Source organism: Erythrolamprus reginae, chromosome 2, assembly GCF_031021105.1.
Source record: "Erythrolamprus reginae isolate rEryReg1 chromosome 2, rEryReg1.hap1, whole genome shotgun sequence".
NCBI lineage: Eukaryota > Metazoa > Chordata > Lepidosauria > Squamata > Dipsadidae > Erythrolamprus > Erythrolamprus reginae.
This window is the reverse complement of record NC_091951.1, coordinates 316,911,934-316,934,437: the sequence shown is the minus strand read 5'-3', so window position 1 is coordinate 316,934,437 and position 22,504 is coordinate 316,911,934. Positions and strand designations below refer to the sequence as shown.

Here is a 22,504-nt window from a genome sequence, read left to right as displayed (position 1 = left end):
AGAGTATGCATTGTGCTAGGAGGCAGGCAAAGGATTGCTATGTTCCATCGAGGCAAAAACGCTGGAGTATGAAAACAAGAAGAAAATAAACAGGGGAAGGAATTATCTTCATAGAAAAGTATTTAAAACACTATGTTGTACAGCATTTTTAAAAAGCCTGAAAATGGTGTGGTGATATCCTTTCCTCTCCCCATCTCCTAATCTACACTGGAAAGGAAGCCAAAGAAAATGACATTAAATTAGAAATTAGTCTCTGTCCAATTATCTACTTCAAGTTTTCCAGGCAGCTAATGTTCTCTGAGCACTTTTACTTGACAAGAATAAACAGTTCCTGTCCCTTACCTTTTGGCAAGTAGTTTGCAGATTATCCACCATAGCTAAGCATTGGGGCATGGGGTTTATATTTCATCTCATGGTCATTCATTTTTTTTCCTCAGTATCTCTTTTCTATCATTGGAAGAGATCTGGTAACATGTTAATAGAATAAGACAGCCAATAGCTGCACTTCAAATTAAAGTTTAGAAGAGTGAATTACTCATGTTCAAGCTTGCAAGTCCTAAGCAATCAAAATTCCTGTAATTTATTGGAAGGATATATTTGGAAGAAAAAGTGGAACTGATGGCACAATGATAAATAGTTAAGCAAAGATAATCTTACTTATCTATTTACCATTATGCCATCAGTACAATTTTTTTCAAAGACTAAGAATACACTAGGCATCCCTAAGGAGAGACCAAAATATATAAAGAACAGGTGCTTAATCTTTTTCCTAAACAGGTTCCCATCACAAAATCTATGTCAGGCCAAAACCATTTTAGTTGGGGTCTTTGGCTCACCACACCTTAAGTTATTTTAAAATGTATTCTTTGCTGTGGGAATTTGGGAGGGCTAATTGGATGAGGGCTGTTTGCATGGAGCCATAACAGATTCTTTCCAGATCAGTGGTTTTCAACTTTTCTAATGCCACGATCCCTCATGTTGTGGTGACCCCCTACCATAATTCTAGCGCCAATTCTCCCAACAGAGCTTTAAGCCGATTGGCAGGAAGGTCAGAGGGACACCCCCATGTAAATGCCTGATTGGTCAGATTGTAAAAATATGTTCCAAGGAATAGAAGATTTAGTTTCTAACACCATGGGAAATTTGACTTTTCCCATGGTCTTAGGCGATCCCTGTGAAATGGCCGTTCGCCCCCCAAAGTGGTTCCAAACCCCAATTTGAGAACCACTGCTCTAGATGGTCAAGATCATCCTTTGTCTTTGCACTCCTGCACTTGCATGGGAGGAGAGGGGAGTTTCTGCCAAACTGGCAGATGGAGATTGGTCAACGTGATGGACTTGGGAGTGTGAGGGCAAAGGCTTAAACTTTCAACTAGGTGGAGAAACCCACAGGATTTCAGATTCAAGTTTCTCCCAGATGTGCCAACATGGCTCTGTTAATAAATTGGACCTTTGAAGAATTATTTGCCTCAGACTCTGATTTAGTTTTGGATGCTATTTGGAACCCTGACAATCAACCATACCAATGCATATATAAATATCAAAAGAATGTTCTTACAGATAACATGCTATTCATATTTAAATAAAAAGTATATTTCAATAGATCTTTCTTCTTATCCTCAAATGATTCAGTCTAATGGAGGTTTGTTACAAAAATGTTTAGTTACGAACACAGAAATAACTGAGAGGTTCTGAAGATAGTAGTGTTATACAAATAAGTTGTAAAGTCAGCAGTGTACAAATGCCATGTTCTGTTGCAACTTAAAACTGAGCTGATAAATCTAACATAAGCCTAGAATTTCAAATTTGTTCAAAAGAAAAACAGTGGTTTTCTTATTTTATTCTGTAAAAATATTTAGCATCTTATAAGCACTTAACTGATAAAGGCTCACAAAACCCAGAGTGTATCTAGGAACTGCACAAAAGTTCAGTGACTGAGTAAGATATTCCTTACTAAAAACAATAGTTCAATACTTTAGAAAGTTAGGCCAAATCCATTTGTGTTCAATGCCCACTTGTGTTCAATGATCAAACATCTTTTCTCATAGCCAAGGCTTTATTTGCTTTCTTCACAAATACTTTAACCAAGAAAAGAAATCAGAAGAGATTATAAACTTTAAAAAGCATGAAAAGTCATTCTTGTACTTCTAATTTTGATCCAACCTAAGACACAGACTTTTACAGCTTCAGAAAGTGTGAGAAACATTCAAAAATGTCCAAAATATCACATGGGATGAAATATTCTTGGACTTACTATGAGGTCCAATATTTTACAGCATGTATTGCTGATTTCATACCTTTATTTGCTGTCTTCTGAGCATAGCAAGTTCCCTCATATCTCGGAATGGCTGCAGTAAATATTGATAGAGTTCTGTGGTGGCTTCAGCAAGACTACCATATGCATCGTCTTCCATTTGATATAATTCCAGTAACTCCACCATGCTTTCTGTATTCTTGTGTTTTTCCAGAAGCTGGGCAAAAGAAAATATTAAAGTATTATTAAATTTAAAGTATCAAAGCATTATCAAACCTTATGAAATCAGGCATAGGAGCTCATACATTTGATTACTGATATCTGAATCCTATTCCATATTTTTTGTTAAATTATGGCTATTTTGTTAAAAATAGCTAAGATATTTGATCTCCCCCTTTTTTTATTTGAACACCATGGTATCCAAGTATTAGCTAGTGGTTACATTTATTTATTTATTTATATTACTTTTCTAATCCAGCATTACCATGGACTTTTAAAGATAATACATTATTTACAAAAAGCTTTTTCATGTAATAAAAGTTTTGATTCTTCCAGAATATATATCCTGGATACAGAACATAGTTTGTTGGCTATGAATAAATTAACTGCCTTGAAATGGTCCTGGGTTGGGCCTAGAGGCAAAAAGGAGCTGTGACGTTCCTTCAATATACCAGGGTGATCCAACAGAAAAAAACATATAGCCCCTCCCTGGTAGAAAGCTGAAGGGATCAGATCTGGTGGCCTAGAGGTTAATTCTCTGCCTTACTAGGCAAAAGCCCTGGGATCAAATCCCAATAAGGGTATGGCTAGCTGATGAGGCCAGAACAAGGCCAAAATAGCACTATCCTAGTCTCCCTTAATTTTAAATATTCAGCAAAAATATGTGATTATATATATCTATACTGTATATCTATATCTATATCTATATCTATGTATCTATGTATCTATTTATCTATCTATATATCTATATATATATCACATATTTTTGCTGTATATTTAAAATTAAAATTAAAATTAGATAGATAGATAGATAGATAGATAGATTCCTTCCTTCCTTCCTTCCTTCCTTCCTTCCTTCCTTCATTCATTCATTCATTCATTCATTCATTCATTCATTCCATTTTTATGCCGCCCTTCTCCTTAGACTCAGGGTGGTTTAAAACATGTTAGCAATAGCACTTTTGTCCAGCTATAGAACCTTCTACTTGATATAGAATTTTATATACAGTCCATATTTTAAGGAAAAAATGCATGGAATTCAAGAATTTAATTGCTTACATTGGTAAGTCTCACTACCCAGAACAATAAAAAATACAAAGCAGCATCCATACTTAGAAGGTTCACCTACTGTTTTATTTTTATCCCATAGCAGGGAAAAGGACAAAATGAGCATCATGGTGTGTTGGTACAAAAGTCACAACATATGTACTTATGTCAGATTTTGGATAGCATCATGATGTCATTGTGGGTGTTCTTATTCTGACACAATATTGATTTGTTGCAATCTTGACTATGCTAACACATAGATAGCTGTGCACAGGCATCTGTGCATAGAAACACACACATGCACGGAACACTCACAGATACTGTGCAAGAAGAAAGCCTGGATGATTTAGCAAGTATATAAGAATCTTCCTTTCCCAGTAATGTATGAGCCCATTTTAATATACATAGTAAGCAGGAGAGAGAGCAGGTCCTCTATGCCAGTCCTCAGTGATTATATTTCCTTTATATTATTTATACTTATATTATGTTATTATAACTTAAAACTATTTAAAATTAGAACCTGAATAATATTCTATAAAGGTTGTCCTCAACTAATGATGGTAATTGGTAACACTTGTCTGTTGCTAAATGACATGGTTGTAACGCACAATGTCATATGACTGTATCAACTTACAACGGCAGTTTCAGTAGTTGCAGTTGTTAAGTGAATTTCATATACTGTATGATTAAGTACAACATTATTTGATTGCAGTTTACAACTTCTTGCTGGATTCCACACTGACTATGCTTATTGGAAGCCAACAGTGAACTTGCAAATTGTGATCACATGGCTGCAGGACACTGCAACCATCATAATTGTCCTCAGAGAGGGGCGGCATACAAATCTAATAAATTATTATTATTATTATTATTATTATAAATTATTATTATTATTATTATAAATTGTGAGCCAGTTGCCAACAGCTCAAATCATGATCACATGTCTCAGGAATGCTGCGATAACTGCAACTTTGATCTTGTACCAGAAACACAAGAATGCTGGCTGTAAAACATCTTTTTATGAGTATAAATATTCTCTCACAAACTGAAATCTAAACACTATAATGAAGCACAATCTTCAGATAAAAGCTGAATTAATGGTATAAGACTGCAACAACAACAATTCTAATGATTTGCAGATAAAAAATTGAACATGAGTCAGAAAGATTTAGTTTAAATACTAAGAAATACCTAAAGCAGCAAAGTGAGAAAACTCTTGGACCGTTGGGCAATGCTAAGTTTGGGCCTTAAATACCTTTGCTGTCCAAATTGCATTGGCACTCAGTTTCCTTCAACATGTTGGATTTTTAAAATCCTACATGGTTTGGGACCAAAGTAAGGTAGTCCTCAACTTACAACTGTTCATTTAGTGACTGTTCAAAATTACAATGGCATTGAAACAAATTATTTATGACCATTTTTGACACTTATGACCATTGCAGCATTTCCATCATACCATCAAAATTCAGACACTTGGCAATTGACTCATATTTATAATGGCCACAGTGTCCTGTGGTCATGTGAATACCTTTTGTGACTGACTGACAAGCAAAGTCAATGGAGAAAACCAGATTCATTTAACAACTGTGTTAACAGCTTAACAACTACAGTAATTCACTTAACAACTATGGCAAGAAAGATCGTAAATTGGGGCAAAATTATTTAACTCGCTTAGCAACATAAATTTTGGGCTCAATTGTAATCGTAAGTCAAGGACTACCTGTATCTGTTAGACTTCCTCTCCCTAAAGGTATCTGCCTGTCTCAACAGAACAGGTAGAGTAGGCATGCTTCAGGTTCCTTTTCTTACACATTGTCCCTTGTTGGTCCTGGAAGCTGTCTTCTCCTGGATACCCTTTGGAGATCTATGGTAACTCTTTTAAACTTCCAGAAAGCACTCAAGATCTGGCTCTTCCCCCAGGCATTAAGATTGGGTGAGGTCATAATGGGAGGAGAAAGTGTTGCAGTACAGTGGAACCCCGACATAAGAGCTGCTCTACTTAAGAGCAACTCGAGATAAGAGCTGGGAGGGGAGAGATATTTTTGTTCTACTTACAAGCCCAAATTCGAGATACAAGCGCCAAGGAGCTGTCTCCTGAAGCCAAACGCTAACTTCCGCGTTCGGCTTCAGGAGACAGCTGCGAAGCGGCGCGCGTGTTTTAAAAGGTTGCAGCCGGCCTGGGGGGCTCGGGGGGGTGCTTGCAGCTTTCTTTCTTGCTCTTTTTCTTTCTCTCTTTTACCTTCCCTTCTATTTCTTCTTTTCTTTCTCCTTCCCACCTTCTTCCCTCCCTCCCTCTCTTCACTCATTCCTCTCTTACTCTCCCCTTTCATAAGTTTCCTTGCTTCCTTCCTCTGTTCCTGTCCCTTCCCCCTTTCTTTCTTTCTTGCTTTCTTTCTTGCTCTTTTTCTTTCTCTCTTTTACCTTCCCTTCCTCTATTTCTTCTTTTCTTTCTCCTTCCCACCTTCTTCCCTCCCTCCCTTCACTCATTCCTCTCTTACTCTCCCCTTTCATAAGTTTCCTTGCTTCCTTCCTCTGTTCCTGTCCCTTCCCCCTTTCTTTCTTTCTTTCTTTCTTGCTCTTTTTCTTTCTCTCTTTTACCTTCCATTCCTCTATTTCTTCTTTTCTTTCTCCTTCCCACCTTCTTCCCTCCCTCCCTCCCTTCACTCATTCCTCTCTTACTCTCCCCTTTCATAAGTTTCCTTGCTTCCTTCCTCTGTTCCTGTCCCTTCCCCCTTTCTTTCTTTCTTTCTTTCTTTCTTTCTTTCTTGCTTGCTTGCTTGCTTGCTTGCTTGCTTGCTCTTTTTCTTTCTCTCTTTTACCTTCCCTTCCTCTATTTCTTCTTTTCTTTCTCCTTCCCACCTTCTTCCCTCCCTCCCTCCCTTCACTCATTCCTCTCTTACTCTCCCCTTTCATAAGTTTCCTTGCTTCCTTCCTCTGTTCCTGTCCCTTCCCCCTTTCTTTCTTTCTTTCTTTCTTTCTTTCTTTCTTTCTTTCTTTCTTGCTTTCTTGCTTTCTTTCTTGCTCTTTTTCTTTCTCTCTTTTACCTTCCCTTCCTCTATTTCTTCTTTTCTTTCTCCTTCCCACCTTCTTCCCTCCCTCCCTCCCTTCACTCATTCCTCTCTTACTCTCCCCTTTCATAAGTTTCCTTGCTTCCTTCCTCTGTTCCTGTCCCTTCCCCCTTTCTTTCTTTCTTTCTTTCTTTCTTTCTTTCTTTCTTTCTTTCTTTCTTGCTTGCTTGCTTGCTTGCTTGCTTGCTTGCTTGCTCTTTTTCTTTCTCTCTTTTACCTTCCCTTCCTCTATTTCTTCTTTTCTTTCTCCTTCCCACCTTCTTCCCTCCCTCCCTCCCTTCACTCATTCCTCTCTTACTCTCCCCTTTCATAAGTTTCCTTGCTTCCTTCCTCTGTTCCTGTCCCTTCCCTCTTTCCTTCCTTCCTTCCCACCCTCCGTCCATTCATTCACCCATTCCTCTCTTGATCGCTTAAAGCCGGTCCCTGGTGCAAAAAGGGTTGGGGACCTCTGTCCTAAATGATTGGGTGGCAGAGAAGTTGAACATATGTAAATTTAAAAGTTTAAGAAAGTTTACAAGTTAAGTGAAAGAAACTTCATTATTCATTTATATTTAAAAACATGTCTTTCTGCATAATTTAGACTAACTTTGTGAGTTTTTTGAGGGCTGGAACCAATTAAAATTATTTACATTAATTCCTATGGGGAAAAGTCGTTCGAGATAAGAGCTGCTCGACTTAAGAGCCCAGGTCCGGAACGAATTAAACTCGTATCTCGAGGTACCACTGTACCAGGTTTTTCTGTTTTTCCCAGTTTTGTATTGTTCCGATTTTAGCATTATGCTCTTATACAGTTTTGTTTTTAAGATGGATGGCTATACTGTACAAATGTTTTAAATACGGTAGTTTTAGTGCCAAGTCATAAGACCAAAACTACAAAAAAAATTCTAAGAGCATCTTTGTTTTTCAGTTTGTAAGGCTCTAGACAGCAAAAGTTCATTCCTGCTTTATTTTTCCTTTATGTAAGTGAAAAGAATTCTGTGTGCTTTCAGAAACTTCTAATATATCAATGAATAATGTTAAAAAGTAGGAAGATGGGAAATTCTGATTAACTAGATAAAAGCTGATGCTAGATTAGAAAATTGGCTGTCTGACTCAATTTCTTAAGAAAAAGGATAATGTCTAGGTCAGTGATGGCAAACCTTTTCGGCATTGACTGCCCAAACCGGAACATATGTTTGTGTGTGCATAGGCGCATGTGCATATGCCAAAGCCCTGGAAACTCAAAGACCGGCTGGTCTTCAGGTTTCTGGCGCTCTGGCATGCGCCCCGACCACCTGGTCATTGTGTGTATAAGAGCGCTGGAAACCCAAAGACCAGATGGTCTGTGCACACATGTGCATTAGAAACCAGAACATCAGCTGGCGATGGCAAGCATGCCCACAGAGAGGGCTTTGTGTGCCACCTCTGGCACATGTGTCATAGGTTCGCCATCACGGGTCTAGGTTTTGATAATGTATGCTTTTTTCCATTTTGATGTTTGCATGGGCAATTTAATATGCTCTATTTTATGTACTTTTATATTATTGCACTATTGCTCTATATAAGATAAAACAGTAAATTCCTCTCTCTTTCTCATTTATTATCCTTCAAAATACAAAATAATAATCTATTATTTGTTTGTTTGTTTGTTTGTTTGTTTGTTTGTTTGTTTGTTTGTTTGTTTGTTTGTTTATTAGACTTGTATGCCGCCCTTCTCTGAAAACTCAGGGCGGCTCACAGGATAAATGGATTATAGGATAGACTATTCCTGATATGAAAGGTTTTTGGTGATTATTCAGCAAATCATATCAATCTCAAACACATTTTGATCGAGTTTTAAATTGTCTGGAAGAAATGAAACTGATATCAATCTTATATGATGATGATGTCATTCATTCAGTCACATCTGACTCTTGGCCAACTATATGATTAGTAAATTGAAGACTTACTTCCTTCTTAAATACTAATTTTCTTGTCTGCAATAGATAGACCAGAAGGAAGAATGCCATGCCCCGGATAGAGTTAGCCAAGCAGAGTATTACACAGAGGTAATCATAATTATAATCCAGTTTAATATAGTTTTAATTAAAGCCTTGGGGAAGAAAGGTGAGCCAATATAAACACTTCCTCCCTAGCAGTACCCATGCCTTTTAATACCTATCAATTAGACATATTTAATTTTACAAATTTTACATGCTTTTCTCCCTGCCATAATAAAGATCTAAACTTCCCACACAAATCAGAAAACATGACAAACTCTAAATAATATATTAAAATTATGAAACTCTGCAGCAATAGAAATTAAGTCATATAAAGCACAGCAGACAAAGAATCAATATAAGAAAACTGCAATGCAAACCAGAGCCAACAGCTGGCGCAATAAAGGGCAGTTTTTCAACAAGATTGAAGAAAAAGTTGATAAGGAAAAGACCTGGTTATGGCTCACTAATGGAACACTGAAGGAAACAGAAGGCTTGATTCTTGCAGCCCAAGAGCAAGCAATCAAGGCCAGGATCGAAAAATCAGCTGATGCCCCAAGATGCACTTTGCAAGGAAACATAGAAACATAGAAGTCTGACGGCAGAAAAAGACCTCCTGGTCCATCTAGTCTGCCCTTATACTATTTTCTGTATTTTATCTTAGGATGGATATATGTTTATCCCAGGCATGTTTAAATTCAGTTACTGTGGATTTATCTACCACGTCTGCTGGAAGTTTGTTCCAAGGATCTACTACTCTTTCAGTAAAATAATATTTTCTCATGTTGCTTTTGATCTTTCCCCCAACTAACTTCAGATTGTGTCCTCTTGTTCTTGTGTTCACTTTCCTATTAAAAACACTTCCCTCCTGGACCTTATTTAACCCTTTAATATATTTAAATGTTTCGATCATGTCCCCCCTTTTCCTTCTGTCCTCCAGACTATACAGATTGAGTTCATTAAGTCTTTCCTGATACGTTTTATGCTTAAGACCTTCCACCATTCTTGTAGCCCGTCTTTGGACCCGTTCAATTTTGTCAATATCTTTTTGTAGGTGAGGTCTCCAGAACTGAACACAGTATTCCAAATGTGGTCTCACCAGCATTCTATATAGCGGGATCATAATCTCCCTCTTCCTGCTTGTTATACCTCTAGCTATGCAGCCAAGCATCCTACTTGCTTTCCCTACCGCCTGACTGCACTGTTCACCCATTTTGAGACTGTCAGAAATCACTACCCCTAAATCCTTTTCTTCTGAAGTATTTGCTAACACAGAACTGCCAATACAATACTCAGATTGAGGAAGCTGATGAAACAATTGATCACATCCACAGCAGCTACAAAAAAATCGCCCAGACTACAAACAGAGGCACCACTACATGGCCCAGATGCTTCATTGGAACCTGTGCCACAATTACCACCTACCAGTCAGCAGTGGGCTGCTGCATGGATGGTCCGGTAATGGTCCCTGACAAAGTACATGCAGGTGCCGGTGTGAGATTCAGTTTCTGTGCATGTGCAGGAAGTGAAATCTCGTGTGAGGATGCTTGCAGCATGAGATTTTGCTGATTTTTGTCATTTTTTCCATTTTTGCTTGCGCGCGCCGGACACCCGTACGCTCATGCCAGTCATCAGGAGCACACTGGGAGCGCCGGCGATGGGTGCCCTTCACTGCTACCAGTGGCAAAGAACTGGTGGGATCATAAATCTGAGAAAGTAGTTGAAAACAAACATGCTAAAATATTTGGGACTTTCAAATTCAAACTGAAAAGGTTTTGGAACACAATACATCGGACCTCATGATTGTGGAAAAGAAAAAACTGTGGATCATTGATGACACCATACTAGGTGACAGTCAAATTGATGAAAAACAACAAGAAAAACTTAGCTGATATGAGGATCTTAAAATCGAACGATGACGACTCTGGCATAAACCAGTACAGGTGGTCCAAGTGGTAATCAGCACACTGGATGCTGTGCCAAAAGACCTCAGCTGGCATTTGAAAACAATAAACATTGACAAAATCATGATCTGTCAGTTGCAAAAGGCCACCATACTTGAATCTACGCACATCATACGAAAATATATCACACAGTCCCAGATGTTTGGGAAGTGTTTGACCTGTAATATTGTGATATAAAATGCAGCATATAAACTTTGTTTTCTGTGTATTACTGTTTTTGTGGTGATGATGATGATGATGATGGTGATAATGCTATACTACCTGGGTAAATATACTTAAGACATAAGGCAATACTGTGGGAATTAGGTGTTCAGCAGAGTGATGGCACAAGGAAGAAAACTGTTTCAATATCTTGTTGTTTTGGCATGCAATGCCCTGTAGTGGCATCCAAGGGGAGGAAATATAATAGTTTATGTCCAGGATGTGAGGGGTCTGTAGATATTTTCTCAGCCTTCCTTTTGACCCATGCAATATTCAGGTCCTCAATGGAAAGCAGGCTGGTTGCAGTTGTTTTTTTCTGCAATCTTAACTATCTGTTGGATAGCCTGTTTGGCTGCTGTACCAAACCAGACAGTTATCGACATACAAATGACAGGCTCAATAATTCCTTTGTAGAACTTTATCAACAGCTCCTGGAGCAGTCTGATCTTCCTGAGTTGATGCAGGAAGAACATTCTTTCTTATGCCTTTTTAAAATGATGTTTCTAATAGGTGTCCATTTCAAATCCTAAAAGATTATAGAACCCCAAAACTTGAAAAATTAGCAAAGCATATTGTTTGCCAATTATCCCCTAATCCAGGGGTTGGCAAAGTTGGCTCTTCTATGACTTGTGGACTTCAACTCCCAGAATTCCTGAACCAATCATGCTAGCTCAGGAATTCTGGAAGTTGAAGTCCACATGTCATTGAAGAGCCAACTTTGCCTACCCCTGCCCTAAATAATGTACCATTGCTATACCATCATTATCTAATATGAGGGGCAATTTCTCTATAAGATTTAATGAATAGTCTTTTCTCTTCTATTGCCTAAAATCCTTTACTGAGATGCCAAGAAATGAAGCAGAGATCTTCTGCATACAAATCTTCTTCCATTTATCTGGGTAATGATCCTACTCTATTAACGAGGACAATATGAATTTTATGTTATTTGAAGATGCCAGGTCTTACGATATTTCTGGTTTTTCTGTTTTAATTCACTCTGAAATACATGACATGACCAAATAAATCTGAAACAGCCTTTACTTTGTTAATTTATTGTAAACTACTGTTATACAATATTCATGGATTAGAGAAGAGAACCTCCAGGTTCTACAAGAGAACCAGTAGAATTGATGGTTCTAATATGAGAAGGGATATATGGAATGTATAAGGAAACTATGGATGGACAGAAGACTTGAATTCCCACTAACTGAGAATCAGCTAGTTAATCAATGCTTCAACATAGTGAAGAGGAAGTTGCTCTCACATCTTGGGATAGACCAACTACTTATTTCAAGATTTAGAAGAACAATTGTGAAGCCAATTCCTGAAACTGGAACATCACTGCCACCACTACAGAGCACAACAGCCAATGAGACATTAAATACTGGATAAACTAGCTAGAGACCAATTACTAAGGCTCATTAAAGAGTACCATCAGATAATGTGCTAGAAAATAGCATCAGAATTCTCACAACAATCCCTACTACCACAATAACTCAAACCAATGACTATAGCCACTGTAATCCTGTGTATGCTTGGCTACAAAATCAACAGCAGTACATGTAGTTCTTGACTTACAACAGCTCATTTAGTGACTGTTTAAAGTTACAATGACATTGAAAAAAGTGACATGACTATTTTCCACCCTTATAACCATGCAACATTCCCATGGTAACATGATTCACATCCTGATGCTTGACAACCAGTTCATATTTATGACGATTGCAGTGTCCTATAGTCATTTGATCACCTTTTGTGATCTTCTGACAAGCAAAGTCATTGGGAAAGCCAGTGTCACTTAACAACCTTGTTACTAATTTAACAACTGGAGTAATACATTTAATAAATGTAACAAGAAAAGTTGTAAAATGGGACAAAGCTCCCTTAACAAATTTCTCATTAAACAACATACATTCTGGGCTCAACTGTAAGTTAAGGACCACTTGTGCATGCTCCCTCCCCTGGAAAATGAGGTTATCGACATCTACTGGCTAAAGAAACTAACAGCAGTGCACATGCCTAGCAGCACAGATGAATGAGCTGCTAGCAGCAGGATGCCACCCACCCAGGCTAACCCAAGGAAAGACATTCCAAAGGCAACTGGATTTTCTTGGGGGGCTTTCTTGAAAATGTTTAACTTCTCATCCAAGAACCTTCTTCGGTTCTGACTGAATGGTGGGGAATGGAATTTATCTGGGAAATAATAATTTATAAGTTCAGTCAGAACTGAAGAAGCTTCGTGGGTGAGAAGTGAAACTTTTCCAGGAAAAAAGAACTACACAACATGGAAAGTTTTATCAGGCCTTATAGTTACTAAGCTACATGACCATATGGACCATTGGGCCAATACATAAGCACAACTCAAAAGGGCATTGGGAAAAACACCAGAGGCTCAAAATACCAGCTCATAGGCAGACCTGTTGCCCAGGATTCAAGGTCTAGATAGACCAATCTGAGAAAAGCCTGCACTGACTACAGAAATCCTACAATTCAATTTCATACACATGGATCTGCGAATGCCTGGGGGTATACAAAGTCAACAGGGCACTAAAGGCCTTCCTCAAGAACTCAATGGGACTGTGGAAGACAACACTGGAAATCAACTCAAGACAACTCACATAAGTAGCCATTAAGTGTGACATGTACCAACTGTCTCTACTGCTGTTCTGCATAGGCTTGAACCCCCTCAGTCAGATAATTACAAGGACTTAATACAAGTTCATGAATGGAACTACCATCAGTTACTTCCCATGCAGGGATGGCATCAAGTTGTATACTAGGAGTGAATGAGACATTGATTCATTGGTCCGCCTAAGAGGGATCTACAATGAAGACACGGGAAAGACTAGAGAAGTGTGGCCGGATGGTAAGAAAGGGAAAATAGTTAAGATGGATAGGGTGGAATTAGCAGTGGGCCACAAAGCAGACATATAGACCAATTATAACTACCTTGGTATCCCAGTGGCATAGGAACCATGATAAGAATGCAAAGAGGATAGCAACATTCAATTATCACCAAAGGATAGCACAGATCTTGAAGAGACAGCTCAAGGGGAAGAACAAGATCCATGCCATCAATAGATATGCCCTGCCCATCATCAGATACCATGCTGGTATAGTGAACTGGCCAAAAAAGGACATTGAAGCTGATGATGTGAGCATCTAGAAGCTCCTCACGATGTACAGAGGTTTCCAAGCAGGGTGTATAAAAATCAATGTTTTTTTTTAAAAAAACCATTTTTGAAGTTATTTTAATAAAATGCTTTTGGAATAAAAAAATCTATCTAAAGATAGTTTTCTACTTAATATACATTAATAATTTAGTTTATTCAGCATGAAATGGAGCTTAGTTATATATAGCATGAGGCTGTAGATTCTGCAATATTTACCTTTTTGGTAAACTCATTCATTGAATCCAAGCTAAATAGGAAACCTTCATTTTATTGGCAAATAATAATATTAAAGACTCTAACTACCAGCAAGAATGAATCCTTACATTTAAAGAGCACCTGCCATTTCAGGTCCATCATGGCAGTGCCTGTTAGCGGGCATTCACTCATCTGCTGCCTGCCATGTCCCTCACCTTGTTGTGTCGCTGCCACATCACCAGCCATCCCATTCAAGTGAATGGGACTGTTGGTGAATCAACAGCGGGTCAGAGGAGGAGCCACTGAGGGATAGAGATGAGGGACAGAGATGATTTAAAGAGGGTGGTGAATGTCCATGCCACTGTCCCAGATGAAACCCAGAGCATTCAGGAATACATCAGTAAGATGGCACCCAAAGATGAGCTGCTAAAAAAAAATGTTTGAGGCAGTAGCAGATATGGGAGGAAGATCAAGCAATGCCATGGTAAAACAAGGACCTGAGTGGGATGTACCATGAAGAAATAGCTGAGGTAGCAAACATTGAGAAATCCTATTAGTGGTTGGAAAGGGCTACACCGGGAGTGAAAAACTTGATTTAACTGAGGGCGGCATCAGAGTTGTGTTTGACCTTGGAGGGACTGGGGGAGGGTTAGCCAGGGTGGGTATGGGCAACTTAATGTCACTCATGTCAGGTGGTGGCCCGAGAACTCTGTCAATGAAATCAAGGCTCTCAAACTCTGTTTTCAACTGTGATGGCCTCCTACAACCATAGTTCCCTCTAAGCTGAGCAGTGAGCAATCGCTCACTTAAAAATCATCATCAACTCAGAGTTTTCCAAACCTGCCCAGAAGCCGAGAGGGAAAGAGTGAGAGGGAAGGAGAGAGAGAGGAAGAGAGGAAGAGAGAGAAACAGATAGAAAAAAAGAGAGGAAGGAAAAGAGAAAGAAAAAGAATGGGAGTAAGGAAGAGAGAAAGAAAATAAAAATCTAGTTTGAAACTAGCTCAACTATTTAAGTGGCATTTTGATATTGATAGAGTTGCCCTATTATGAGCTCACTGTTATAGACACACAGTACAGTATTTTATTTTGAAATTCTCTGAGGCAAAACAGGGTGGGTTTTTTGTTTGTTTGTTTGTTTGTTTGTTTGTTTGTTTATTATTTCTGTGCCGCCCAGTCCCAAAGGGACTGCCGCTCAGACACTATACTTTTCCGCTCACCCCCCAAAAAAATTAGAGGGAACACTGCCTACAACCCTCTGCTAGGTAGACAGATAGATAGATAGAATAGATACGATAGATCACCCATGGCCCTCCCAAGCTCCATTTTTGCCAGCAGAGGCACTGTCGGCTGGTCCTTTGCTGTTTCCAGGGCAGCCCTGTGGGCCAGATCTAAACACCCAGTGGGCCAGATCCGTCCCCCGGGCCTTGAGTTTGACACCTCTGGGCTTGACTAAAAAACTGTAGAATGAACGGGATTAAAATGAAAAGAGATGACTTAATATGTAACTGAAGTAATTGGTGAAATTAATATTTTAAAGGTATGTATGAAAATGACATCTCAAAGAATGAAAATGAAATAGATTCTATAATGGTTAGTATTCAATTAAAATGATGAAAGTCATAGATGCAGTGAGAATATTGGAAAATAGTAAAGTTCCCAGTATATCAGTGTAATAGCAAAAATGTTAAAATATGAATGTTATGATTATGGGGTGTTTAATGTATGTATAGCATGTTTGTGCAAGTCTGTGTGAGCCCTGCCTGAAAAAGTGGAAGAATTTATTATTTTATTTATTTATTTTATTAGATTAATAGGTCGCCCTTCTCGCAGACTCAGGGTGGCTCACAAGAATAAAGAACACCATCATGCAGCGAGAAAGTAAGAATGAATGGTAAATAATAAGAGTAAACAATGTCATAAGTGAGCCTGGAAAGGTGTTTGGCAAAATTCTGAAAGGGGACAATAGCCCCAATTTGGGAAGTACAATACAGTTGTATGCAAAGTGAAGTATGTCCAAGCCTGATCTTTTCTTTTCAGCAGCTCACTGATTAATGTAAATCGATTTAAAGAAAGACTTAGAATACAGAATAGTTCATGTGAATATGGAATTGAAAGATGATAGCTGAATGGGAAAAGAACAGTAAATTGTAGAAGTAAACAACAACAACAACAACAACAACAACAACAATAGAATTGGAAGGGACCTGGGAGGTCTTCTAGTCCAACTCCCTGCTTAAATGATGAATGCAAATAAAGTGAATGCTTAGTGAATGATTCAAATCTGTACCAGGAACATGACAAGGAAGTATAGTATGTTGATTAATACAAAGACTAACAAACATATTAAGAAATGCTTTTGATGGTTAACAGAGGTTATATTGACTGGGGATATGGATGTGGGTGTACTTTATATGCAAAATATGTGTTGCAGACTAAGAACTTAATGTTTTGCAATAAATATTAATAATGACACAACCATGATGTGAAAATTAGTGTATCAAAGGCCAAGGTAGTGTTTGACCCAAAAATAGTCTTACACACACACAGACACACTAAACTAAAGGATACAAAAAGGAAGACATTTAAAGATATTTAAATGCCATGTGGCTGTTACAAGGAATGAACATTTGTCAAAAATTATGAAAATATCTACACTTATATTATAATATTGGAAGTGAGAAACTATTGTTTAAGAAGAAGCCTGAAAATAATGGCAATGGATTACTGTACTTATGAAGCTTATAAAGATAGACAAGAAGAAATGGTATCAATAATGAAATGTACTTTTGCCTTTTTTGCTATGTGGGAGTGAGAATTGCAATGTAAATGTTGAACGGAGTCAAAATTGGTTATTAAGAAGTATAGGCAGCAAAGCAAGAAGAGACAGGATCAAGACAAAATGGATGCTGAGTAAATGTGAGCTATATAGAAAAGTTGAGTAGTACAAAAGTAATATACTGTATTAATGTGATTTGGTTATATTGAGAGAATGTACGAGGATTGCACAATAAAATAAATATATAATAGAAGAGTGATGGACTGACAGGAAGTAAAAACACCAGTGATATCATCAAAAAAAAAGTTTTAACATTTTGAAAAATTAAATGCAGTATATGAATGGATGACAGAACAAGGAAGTTTCCAAAGATGGAAAAAGTATGGACAATAATTGTGAATGGCACCTATATAAAACAAGGTTTAGTTATATTTCTTTTAGTCCTCTACCTTTCTTTTACCATTTTTATTCTTTTTCTACACTTAATCTAACTTTTTATCCTGAAAGGGACTAGCAAAATAAGTATACATAAAGATCCATTATACAAAAATTATTAAATCTAAACTTTTCTTTTAAAAATTTCATACTATTTATTATATTTATAATCTACCTTTTCTCCAGGAGCACAAGGCAGCCTAATTGCTGTTCACTTTAACTCCACAGCAATTACCCCTTTAAGTGAGGCTAGGCTGAGGGGCAGTGACTGGCTCAGTTAGCCATTGAATTTCCATGGTTGAGTTTGATATTAAAAAACAATACGGGTACGGTAGTTTTCAACTTATGACTACAATTAGGACCAGAATCTACATTATAAGTGATACAATCAAGTAAATCATACACGTTTTTATAAACTTTTTGCTACAGTCTTAAGTGAATTTAGCTCCCCACCACCACCAGAAACCTTCCCTGGGGCTACTAACAAGTGCTTTGCTTGTTGGCAGTTCCAGGGAAGGTTACTAGAGATGATCACATGACTCTGCTCTGGGACATCACCACTATTGTAATTACATGCCAATTGGCAAGCACCCAAATGTTGATAATGTGATCATGGGGACGCTGTGACAATCATAAATGTAAGGGCAGGTCATAAGTGACTTTATTATTTATTATTTATTGGATTTGTATGCCGCCCCTCTCCGTAGTACCATAACTTTGAAGGTCATTAAACAAATGGTTGTAAGTTGTAAGGACTACCCATAGCATGTACCACTATGAAAGAGATGAATTCTGTATGGAAAGATTTAATGTGCCATTTCACCTAACTTTTTATAATATCTTTTAAAGTAACTTAGGCTACCAATATTCTTCTACTTTCAATTTTATGTATTAATATTAAATATTAAGACTATAATTTTGGCATAGAAGCAATTTTATAATCACAACCATTTTATTTGCAAAATTACTGCAGAAAGATATAATTTTTTACATTTAATATAAAGATTTAATCAAGTCTGAACTTGGATTACATGTTGCATAGCTCAACAGGAATGTGTGACTAAATAAAACATTGTCCAACTCCAAACTAATTCTAAATAAAAGGAATTTATCAGCGCATATGGCCTTTCTTATTTCATTTAAAGAGTTGAGTCATTCAACTGACCATCAGGATAAATCTTAATAAAAGGGCATGTTAATATATGCTAGGAAATTGTATAACCATATCAAGTTATTAATATTCTCTTTAAAACTGAAACATTTCTGTAGAGTTTTTTAATTACAGAACTGTTAAAAATTCAGTATCTTCACTCAATGACTCTTAACTGCTTTAAAGTCATTTTCAAAGCAAAGGTAAGGCAAAAGAAAATATGTGAAATACAGTATATGAACTGAGTTGTCTCACATTTCAGGAGATAATTGAATCTCAATCTGAAGTGTAGAAAACTACTATATTCAGATTACACATTAATATTAAATGTCTGTCATCCGTTGCTTCATTATCATGGAATAATTTAACCAAGTGAGCTATGAGGTTCTTGTTTCAATTGACAAGAATCTGGCAGGTAATACAGTAGACATTGGAAACCTGAGAAAGTAAGTTACCCTTTCTTAAATATTCACCTTTAAATTAAATATGAGTTAGTTACATAGAAGGTACTAACAGATATACTGACATCAGACAATGTGTTTAATTAGCATATACAGTATATATTCAAATTGTTACCAGACAATGAACATAATGATACTGGCACAGCCAATGGTTTCTAGAATCATATCCATATAAAACTGAACCTAGTTTAACAAAAAATATTTATGCCTGTTTCATATGAAAAACATTTTAATTTCTAAGATACTTAAAATACTCGGTAAGTAATTAAATATACTGTATGTATAATCACTTTATTTTTAAAAAATAAATATACTGTATCCTGATTAGAATACTCCAACAACATTTATATACAGTATAACAAAAATCATATATGTACTGACTAAAGAGCTTGGATAAAACCTTACAAGGTGTTTTTAAAAAAACGTATGGCACCAAAATACCCTATTTCACACTATTCAATGATTATTATGTTTTTTATTCAGTGTCTATTACTTTATTAGTAACACAACATGAAAAACATTCCTAAATACTCCTTCCTCCTATTTTCATCACCACCATCCTGTGGGGTGAGTTGGGCAGAGACAGAGGAACCAGCCCTAAGTCACTCAGCCAGTTTTCATACCTAAGGCAGAACTCACTGTCTCCTGGTTTTTATGCCACACCTTAACCATTACCCCAATCTGGCTCTCCATTCTCCTAGAATAAAATGTTATCCTCTGAGGAAAAATCTAAAGCAATAAAGCTTTTTCTTGCATATTGCTGCTGTTCCTATGATCCTTTTATTTTGTATACCAACCATGAATTATAAACAAAATTTTAAAAGAAAGAATACTGGTCTAAATTTCCCTCCTACTGAAATCTCAGCTTTGATTGTTATTACAACTGACATCTTGCTTCTGGGCTAAATTCCTAATCTTACATATCTATGCCAACCTCAAAATCAAATTTAGCAGAAGACAAGTACCATTTATTTATTTGCTTGTTAGATTTATAGTTCTCCATTCACTGGGAACTCCAAAAAGTCAATATGGCAACCATAAAGTAGTTAGTATTATTGTTTCATCTTGTTTTGTTTGACTAATCTTGCTATGAGCAAACAGGGTTATTGTATATAAAATGATAACTCATGTAAGTCAGGTAAATAAATAACAATGATCACATGATTGAAGCCCCTCCCCTCTTGTGCAGGTATCAAAATACTGCCATCTTCTTCCTTTCTTAAAAAAAAAAATCTGGATATGTTTCCTCCAATCAATATACATTATCCTAATTTCCCCTACAACAATTCTGTGAGGTAAATTGAGTGACTAAGAGACCCCAGCTGGTTCACTAAAGGTGGATTTGAAACTAAGCCTTCCCAGTGCAGTCCAACATATCAACCATGTTTATGATTGCGGTTAATGTTTTTATTTGTGAGACACCTAGAGTCAGAGCCCGAAGGCCTAGAAATTGAATAATAAATAAATAAAACAGAAACATGTTCACTCCCCTTAAAAAGTTTGATCATAAGTTAAGTATGCAGATATTTGAAACCAGAATTTGCATCTTGGAGGATTTGCTAAGAAATACTCCAGCAAACGTTTGGATTTTCCAACTAAGTATATTTTTCTAAGTATTTTGTTTTCCCTAAACAGAATCATTACAGTATGTTAAGAGGAAAGAAAGAAAGAAAACAACTGAAAGTCAAACCTTAGGAAATTTATTCTAAGATTAAGTTGACGAATTATCTGATAGAAGCAGAATTTATTAGGAAGCTCGATGAGGGTCTCCCACAGTCCTTTATTATCTATAACGGGGGCATCGCTCACCTCCTGAATACGCTTACGAGCCCTTTGCAAAACCTTAAGTTGACGAAGTATCTGATACAAGCAGAATCTATTAAGAAGCTCGATGAGGGTCTCCCACAGTCCTTTATTATCTATAACGGGGGCATCGCTCACCTCCTGAATACGCTTACGGGCCCTTTGCAAAACCTCCTCGTAGCCCTTCTGCCGCAGCTCGCTCAGGCTCTCGTAATATTCCTCCGGGTCGTCGGTTTCGGTGAAGAGTACCTGAGAGAGGATCTTCCAGCCGCAAGTATCGAGGCAGTGGCCCAGGTATACCTGCAGCTGATAGCACAGCACATCCATCTCTCCCTCCGAGAGCTCCGGAATCCCGAAGAGCACCGTCCACATTCCCGACGGTTCCTCGGGAAGGACGGGCAAACAGGGCTCCAGCTCGGAGTTGACAGAGCTCAGCTGTTGATGGACGGCCCGCAGGTCCTGGAAAGAGAAGAGGCCGGCCCAGCTGCATTCCTCGCCAGACAGCGCTTCCACCTCGGCAGAGGCCGCGGCGGGCGACTCGGTCGCTGGAGGCCCGGCGGGAGGGGAAGGGAGGAGAAAGGTGGCAGCAGCGGCGTCTCGCGAAGGCTCGTCCTTGCCCAGCTCCAGCTCTTCCAGCTCTTCGGCCGCGCAGGCCGCTGGGCTGAGCGCCGCCTTCGGAGCGGGTTGAGGCCTCTGGGCCAGGCTGCTCTTCGTCCTGGCCGGGCTCCTCTGCGACGCCTCCACCGCTCGGCTCCCCGGGCTGCGCGGAAGCGACTCGGCCCGGGCAGGCGATGCCGGCGAGCTCCTGGCTTGGACGGGCTCGGCGGTGCGTCGGGCCGGGGGTTTTCGCATAGTGGGGCTGCCGCCGGCCGTTTTGCAGGAGGCTCCGAGCTGCTCGGGCGGCCCGGGGCCCACGGCGCCAGTGCGGCGGAACTCCCGGGAGCCGCTGCGTTGCCTCTGCGCCGTCCGGTTATGGCAGGTGATGGCGAACTTGCTCTCGATCTCGTTCCAGGCCACGATGAAGACAAACTTCTGCTTCTCCCGCTCGTGGAAGGCGTGAGGCCTCACGGCCACCCAGTCCGCCTCCAAGGTCTCTTCCAAGGCGAAGGTGCTCATGGTTGGACCCGCACACCGCGAGGCACCCCCGCCTCCTTTTTCTCTCGAAGCTGGGACGCGGGGGGGTGGGGAGGGAAGAGAAGTCTCTGTTCCGGTCAAAGATTGCCGGGTCCCCCCCAAGTCACCGCCCGGCCTCAACCATGTTAGCGGCCGGCATCGGAAACCCAAGCGGGCGGAAACAGAGGCAGGAAAGATGATGCCAGGCTAAGCCAGGAGAGCCGTTGGTGGAAAGGCGCGAGAGACCCGCCGGCGGCGGCTTCAACGGCCGTTGCTGCTGCTGCTGCAGCGCGCGCCCGCGCGCCTTCCGCGCGCCCTGCTTTGTTGTCAGGAGTCTGGCGGCCGCAGCAGCAGCAGCGGAGTCTCCCGCACAGGTACTTTTGCAGGCGGTCACGTGGAGACGCCGGATCTGTTTACAAGCCACCGCCAGGCCGCTCGTCTGTCCTGCCTCTTGCCCACTCCGCCTCTTTCCCTCGAGCTGGGGGAGGTCTCGAGTCCGCAGGACGGGAAGGACCGGCGGCGGTTCGCGTCTTTTTCCTTTGTCGGCATCCGGGATTTCAGGAGCGCCGCCTTGTTCCCTTCCTCTTTCTCCTCGAAAACAATCCGGATCCAAGCGCCCCTAGGCGGGTTATTGGGAATGCCGGGATCCTGTCAGAAGGGCGCCTTGAACCCCAAACCCTGAAAGAGA

At 39.3% G+C, this 22,504-nt stretch overlaps 1 protein-coding gene across 1 annotated transcript in view; it reads right to left on the bottom strand.

The window, feature by feature from the left end:
* JMY (junction mediating and regulatory protein, p53 cofactor) overlaps positions 1–22,271 on the bottom strand; it is a 40,927-nt gene extending 18,656 nt beyond the window's left edge. The window contains exons 1-2 of the mRNA XM_070743226.1: positions 20,842–22,271; positions 2,297–2,470 (exon numbers count right to left, since the gene is read on the bottom strand). Coding sequence (XP_070599327.1) covers positions 2,297–2,470; positions 20,842–21,819 — 1,152 coding nt within the window. The 5' untranslated portion in view covers positions 21,820–22,271. The remainder of the gene's footprint in view (positions 1–2,296; positions 2,471–20,841) is intronic.
* Between the last annotated feature and the right edge of the window lie 233 nt (positions 22,272–22,504).